Genomic DNA, 7,083 nt, shown 5'->3' on the forward strand with positions numbered 1-7,083 from the left:
CCACTAACACAGACCACTGGTAACCGAAGGGTGGAGATGGCACATCTGTAACACTGTAATTCCTCATCATTTTTTCTGCAACTGAAACTGCCCTGAAAAGAATACAATGTGTTGAATTTTTCTATTGAATGTATACATGCTGGGCCTAAAGCACATCCCAACAAGTCAGGCAATCTTACTAATGTCTTCAAGGAATAGATTCTCAGACTAACCTCCCTACCTACAGCAGAAGAGCTTTGGGACAGGGTTCTATTTTGTCTTGTTATCTATTGGGTTGTACGTGTTTTGTTTTGATTACATAATAAGGCTTTATTATTGTTCTTTCAGAATCTAGTGGATAAACGTGTAAGAAATATGAATTAAGTTGGGCAGGGAAGCACCCGTCTACAATCCCAGTACTCAGGAGGCTGAGGCAGAAATATCGGGAGTTCTCAGACAGTCTAGATAACAGAGTAGGACCCTGTCTCAAAAAAGTGTGGAGGGCATGAACTTGGGAATTGGATGGAGTATCTTGCTTGGAAGCGAGTGGCTCTTCTTCAACATGCACACACTCTTTGTGGTTTAAACACAAGGAATATTTTCCAAGATTAACCACACATTGGAAGAAATAAAGTCTCAATTCCATTCAATAAAATTACTAAGAGCCATGTTCACTGACCACAGGGCGATTAAATTAGAAACAAGTAAGAAAGAAAACCGCACATACACTCACGTGCTTGTGTGTTTATCCAAGATTTGCACGGTGAGGTCTGCTAAGATCTTGCAGGAGGATACAGATCAGTGGTGTGTTGAGACAGAAGTAGGGGCTGAGGCTGTGAGATCAGAGGTCTGAATCCATCATTGTTCTCAGTTCTCTGCAAGGGAGGGCCTGAGGGAGCTTGTCCTTTGAGGCCGAGGAAGTGTCTAAAAGGCCTCCAGGGAGAGAAGAAACAACTCAGCTCAACTCTGGGAGACAAAGGGTGCTTACAGCTGAGTCCCAGGTGCTATAATCAGGGTCAGCACCACCCACCCACATCTGACTGGTGGGGAGAGACATGCAGGACCTAGAATGTTATTCTCATGGAGTAAGAACTCTATCTTCTGGGAAAGAGGAGTGCTGAAATACAGGGGAAACTGCTACAAAGTAACTACATCGGGACTGAAGCCGAACCCTGTGTTTCTTCTCTCATAACCCTGGGGTGTTCTAGAGAACACCCCTCAAGTAAGCCAACTAAGCAGTGCAGAGCCGAACTCCACAAGCCCAGTACATAGACTGTCAGCAGTGCAGGCGTGGGCTGGGCGGGGTGAGAACGCCAGCAGGAGACTTTGTTAGGATGAGGTAGAGGCTGTCCTGAGGTTAGTTAGGGTGAGGGCTGTGTATCCCAGAATACAGCTTCTGAATGAATGTCTTTGAACTGAATGTTTTAGATGAACGAGTTGCACATTGTACAAATTATGTCTTGATAAACATGTTTAAAACACAGCTGTAGTGTTATGTATTACATTTGTGTGTGTGGTGTGTGTGAGCAGGTGTGTGTGTGCATGAGTATGTATGTGTGCATGTGTGCTGTGTAAGCATGTGTGTGTGTGAGCATGTGTGCTGTGTAAGCATGTGTGTGTGAGTGTGTGTGTGTGTATGTGTGTGTGTGTGTGTTTGTGACAGCACCTGTATGGAGGTCAGATGACAAATTTCAGGACTCACTTCTCTTACGTAGGTTCTAGGGATTGAACTCTGGTGATCAGGCTTATGAAGCAATCTTGCCAACCCTAAAAACCTAAATAAAACATATACAGGATTCTTCCTCATCTCCTTGGAAAAGGCTAGCATATGCTCCTGTGAGGGGGAGAGAGAATAAAGGTGAAAGGATGAGGTCTTGTCAATTCTCCTGCAGCTGGTGTGCAGATGGGAGTATGTCCCTTGTGGAGCTTCTAAAAAGATCCTGGGGGGGGGGGGAGAAAGAAAGAAGAAAGAAAGAGAGAGAGAGAGAAAGGAAAGGAAAGGAAAGGAAAGGAAAGGAAAGGAAAGGAAAGGAAAGGAAAGGAAAGGAAAGGAAAGGAAAGGAAAGGAAAGGAAAAGGCCAAAGGCAAGACTTTCCCCATGGTCCCTGTGGTGGTTTAAATAAGAATAGGTTCATATATTTGAATGCGCAGTCATCAGGGAGTGTTACTACTACTTGAGAAAGATTAGGAGGCGTGGCTTTGTTGGAGTGGGTGTGGCCTCGTTGGAGGAAGTGTGTGTTGGGGATGGGCTTTGAGACTTCAAACGCCCAAACCAGGCCCTATGTGTTCTTCCTGCTGCTTGCAGATCCAGATATAGAACTCTCCGCTACTTTTCCAGCACCATTTCTGCCTGTGTGCCTCCCTGCTTCCTGTCATAATGGCAATAGACTAAACTTATGAAACTCCAATTAAATGTTATCTTTTATAAGAGTTGCTGTGGTCGTGGTGTCTCTTCACAGCAATAGAACAGAGCCTAAGACAGTCCCCCATGGGAACTGAAAAGTCCATGCCCAGGAAGAATTTGAGGGCATCGACTAGTGCCACCCAGAAGCAATTGGGAAGTCTGCATGAGGCAAGGGTCACCAGGTTCCCTCATATGAAATGACTGAATTACCCAGAGGAGGCCACCATTACCTGACATCCAAACAGTGAGGGAAGAGTCTCATCCAAAATCTAAGGTCCATTTTAACCTCAAAGAAAAGCCAGACCATGCCCACTCTGAGTCAGGATGGGGCTGTCCTGGCTCCAGTCCCATGTGTTATCCTAAGATCACGTGTGTTACAGAGAGGACCCACATCTGTAATGGGAACATACAAATGGTTGGTGCAGGGCACCATGCCCTCCCATGCTTCTTGGATGAGAGGCATCAAGAGCGCTGCCTTCTCAGCTATGGTCCTACTCAGCCCTGGTATGCCTACAGTGCCCAGCTCCAGCAAAGGAACGTTGGATAGGGGTGATGGTAAAGCTGGGATTTCTCCAATTGCCCCGTGAAACCACCAATCTGGGAAAGAGCCTAAGTTGCTTGTGCAATCTCCTTATTATCCAGCAGGTGGCAGTGTGGCACTGCAAAACTCTGCCTCTCCTTGCAACTCGCCTATTGCAAGTTGTTTGTGGTTTGGTTTGTTGGTTTTGACAGGATTTCATATGTATCTCTGAATGTCCTGAAACCCACTGTGGAGACCAGGCTGGCCTTGAACTTAGAGATCCACCTGCATCTGTTTCACAAGTGCTGGGTTTAAAGGCAAGTGCTACCACACCCAGCCATCTTGCCTATTACAAACAGGTGGCTGGCAACCATGCCTGTCCCCAACCTAACCCTTCAGAGCTGTGATGGATGTAACTGAATGTTCTCAATTAACTGGATGTCTCCATTTCTTTTTCGTCTCTGTGATAAACACTCTGGCAGAAAGCAACTTGCAGAAGGGTGGGTTTTAGTTCATGGTTCAAGGTAGAGTCCATCGTGTGAGAAAACCGAGGTGGCGGGAGCTTGAAGCAGATGACCACATCATACACACAGCCAGAATAGGAGAGCAACTGATGCTTATATCACCCTCTTCATTTCACACAGCCCAGGATCCCACCCCAGGGCACAGTGGACCTGCCTTCTCAGCTCTACAGTCACGACCAAGATATCTCCTACAGAAATACTCAGTTGTACTTCCCAGGTGATTATAGATTCTGTCAAACAGAAATCTAACATTAATCTTCTAACTGGAGGACATCTGCTCTCCTGGCTGGGCAGTTTAGAAAGCTCAGAGTCTATCCCTCATAGACCCAGGTCGTAGCTTTAATGCAAATCAATAGCAGTCATTGTTAAAGCAAAGCTTGAAGACCTGCCACATCCATGGCCATGGCCTAGAGTTTAGTGCACCCTGTTGACACCCCACTCATAACAATATCCACTCCACATCATCCAAGAGCCTCCCATTCAGCATGACCACAGAAGCCGTCCTCCGCCCACAGGCTGAGACCTGGATCCGTGTAAACAGCGCACTCTTCCTAGCCTCCCACACTGCTTTTGTCAAGCTCTAGCTCTACTGGACTGGAGCAGACAAGGGCAAGGTTGTCCTCCCCTTCCCATCTATGCAGCTGCTGCCACAGGTGACCCCGTAGGAAATAAGAAATGGCAGTTGAGGGGCCAAGAAGCAGGCAAAGAGCCCTCAGGTTCCGCGACTCCCATCTTCAGGCCCCTGGGTCCGCATGCCAAGCTTCTCAAAAATACTCTCCTGGGATGTCGTTCTGGAGGCCAACCTCCCTGCCATCCAAGGAGACAGACTACCCTGAACAGCTTCAGGGGCTTGTGGTACTACTGTGTGCCTTTCCATCTTTGCATCCCAATGGCCCCATTATTCCTCTTGTAGGTCTTGTCTCTTGTTGCCTGAAGTGATCCATAGCCTCAGGACTGCCAACTCCCACCCATACCACCATCAGCCCAGGGACAAGTACTTGGAAAAGGACTCTCAGAAACACCTCAGCCTTTGGGCCAGGATGTCCTTCTAGGTGATACCTGTCCTCCACAATATAGCTGGCCACATGGTGAACTAGTTCTGGCAGTTAAGAAGATGTTGTCTGGTTTCTTTCTTTTCCAGGCCCAGAGCAAAGTCTGATGCTCCTTAAGTACATATGTGTTTGTATCTGTGTTCTTGCATACTGGTGATGACATAGAGTTCCTGGAACCTTCCAGAAAACACATGGCTCTCACAGACACTCACTTCACAAGTGTGCCTCTAGCATCTATGCACTCTTAGAGAGTGCCCAACAATTGAATAATTTCTTTTTCTGGTGAAACTCAGAACAGAGTTGGAAGCCAGGGAGACCCCATCTCTTACCATATTGAAGAGAATCGACCTCTTGCTGAAACCACAGAGCCCTAACAAGTTCATACCTTGGGGGACTTCTCGAAAAGCACCAAGCCCCTCAGCAGCCTTTATGTTTGGGGGTTTAGTTGACAAATATGAAGGGCCAGCCTGCAGCCTGAAGCTTCTCATGTTCTTTAGGTAGAAAGGGAGCCTTCAGCACTAGGTGGTACCAGAAACTCAACCTGCTCTGCCTTTCCTAACCTCAGAGAGTTTGAGCCTCCAATAAGGCAGACTTTGGCTTCGAGGCTCCCATTCTAGGAAAGATGAGCCAGCCCCTAGCACAGCCCCTGCTCCTGAGTGTGTAACAACATAGGAACTAAACACTCAGGACCAGTCGGAGCACAGGAAGCACCAGGCTCTAGATTATCTGTTGTGTGGGGAGGGGTCTGGACTGAGACTGAAGCCTGGGCAGGTGAAGTCAACCCCAGTTCCTCACTTACAAGAAGGAACCTGGACGCTTCTACAGCGACCTCTGCTCGGCCCTCACTCCCCAGTCAAAACTGAGAAAATCCATCACACTCTTCCCCCCCCCCCCCCCGGGACAAGACTGGGAATCCTTCACCTCAGAAGTCGAGGGAAACGTCTGTCTGTCCTAAGCAAAAGGTTTCATCCCAAACGTGGGAGCCACACTGGAATACACCTGTCAGGAGAACTTTGTGTTGAGGCGACAGACAGAAGGGACCGACGACCTGACGCCTACAGCAAGATGATTTGATTCAACTCGCAAAGATACGGAGACCTGGAGGAGAACCCGGCTGGGAGCTCCTGCTCAGCGCGCAGCTCCTGCGGATGGGGTCTCAGAACAAGGCAAGACTGGAGCTTTGGGAAGGTGACCCCGTAGGAAATAAGAAATGGCAGTTGAGGGGCCAAGAAGCAGGCAAAGAGCCCTCAGGTTCCGCGACTCCCATCTTCAGGCCCCTGGGTCCGCATAGAGGGTGGAGCGGGGCTGGGAAGATGCGGGCAGCAGGTCCCCTCTGATTGGACGGCGTGAAGTCCCACCGGGAGCCTCAGCAGCTTAAAAAACGAAGCCAATAGGAGTGGGAGGTAGAGCCGCCCCGGCCGGCCACGCGCCTTGGTGAGAAGGCGCAGGAGGGGTGGCCGGCCGGAGAGGCCACGCGCAGGCCCGGGGACTGACAGACAGCTGGACAGGTGGACGCGCCCGCAGGGCAGGAAACCATACTGCCGTAGTGGGCTCCAGAGGTCATGGCCGAGCTCAAGTCGCTGTCGGGGGACTCGTACCTGGCGCTGAGCCACAGCTACACAGCGACCGGCCACGCCTACGCTGCAGTGCGCGGACCGGAGACCACACGCGGCTTCGGTGCATCGGGTCCGGGTGGCGACCTCCCGGCGGCTCCCGCTTCTCGTGTCCCCGCCGCGACGGTCGAGAGCAGCGGCGAGCAGAGCGGCGACGAGGACGAAGCCTTCGAGAGGCGGCGGCGGCGGCGAGGGTCCGGGGTTGCGGTTGACGCACGGCGGCGGCCCCGGGAGCAGCGCTCGCTGAGGCTCAGCATCAACGCGCGCGAACGGCGACGCATGCACGACCTGAACGACGCGTTGGACGGGCTGCGCGCAGTCATCCCCTACGCGCACAGCCCGTCGGTGCGCAAGCTCTCCAAGATAGCCACACTTCTGCTGGCCAAAAACTACATCCTCATGCAGGCGCAGGCCCTGGAGGAGATGCGGCGCTTGGTGGCATACCTCAACCAAGGCCAGGGCCTCGCGGCGCCGGTGGCCGCCGCGCCTCTAACGCCCTTTGGCCAGGCAGCGATTTACCCGTTCTCGGCGGGCACCGCGCTCGGGCCCTGCCCAGACAAGTGTGCCACCTTCTCAGGATCGCCCTCGGCGCTTTGCAAACACTGCGGCGAGAAGCCCTGAGGGCTCCGATCCCCTCTGCAGCCACCTTTCTATTTAGACTGTTCCCTGTCCTCGCTGGCGGGACTCTATGAGAAAGCCCAGTACTCCGCTTACAGAACTGTTGGGTGCAGAATGAGAAGTCCGTCTGACAAAGCCAGAGACTTGGCGCTGGACTCTAGACCCTGCCGCATCCACTGAGCTATCTCAGCTAAAAGAAGGCTATGGGAGGGAACAGTTAGTGGCTGGTCCCACATCTGACAGGTGACTCTGCCCAAGGCTCAGGAGCGCAGGCACAGAGCATCGCGCTTGACCACATCCTAGCGTTGGATGCGGGACCCCAGTCCCTTCTAAGCCAACTTGCAGGGCTTTGCTTGCTTCAACTAGACATGTT

At 51.3% G+C, this 7,083-nt stretch overlaps 1 protein-coding gene across 1 annotated transcript; it reads left to right on the forward strand.

Annotated features, from left to right (window-relative positions):
- Positions 1-6,041: 6,041 nt before the first annotated feature.
- Positions 6,042-6,713, forward strand: Bhlhe23 (basic helix-loop-helix family member e23). The gene has a single exon (XM_085828735.1). It carries the CDS (start codon positions 6,042-6,044, stop codon positions 6,711-6,713), a length of 672 nt encoding a protein of 223 aa, XP_085684861.1.
- The last annotated feature ends 370 nt before the right edge of the window (positions 6,714-7,083 follow it).

The sequence above is a fragment of the Mus caroli genome, unplaced genomic scaffold (genome assembly GCF_978045245.1).
Source record: "Mus caroli unplaced genomic scaffold, Mus_caroli_1 scaffold_2, whole genome shotgun sequence".
Lineage (NCBI taxonomy): Eukaryota > Metazoa > Chordata > Mammalia > Rodentia > Muridae > Mus > Mus caroli.

Excerpts from the sequence above, each read along its gene's own strand:
- Bhlhe23 (XM_085828735.1), top strand. The coding sequence starts at position 6,042 with ATGGCCGAGCTCAAGTCGCTGTCGGGGGACTCGTACCTGGCGCTGAGC.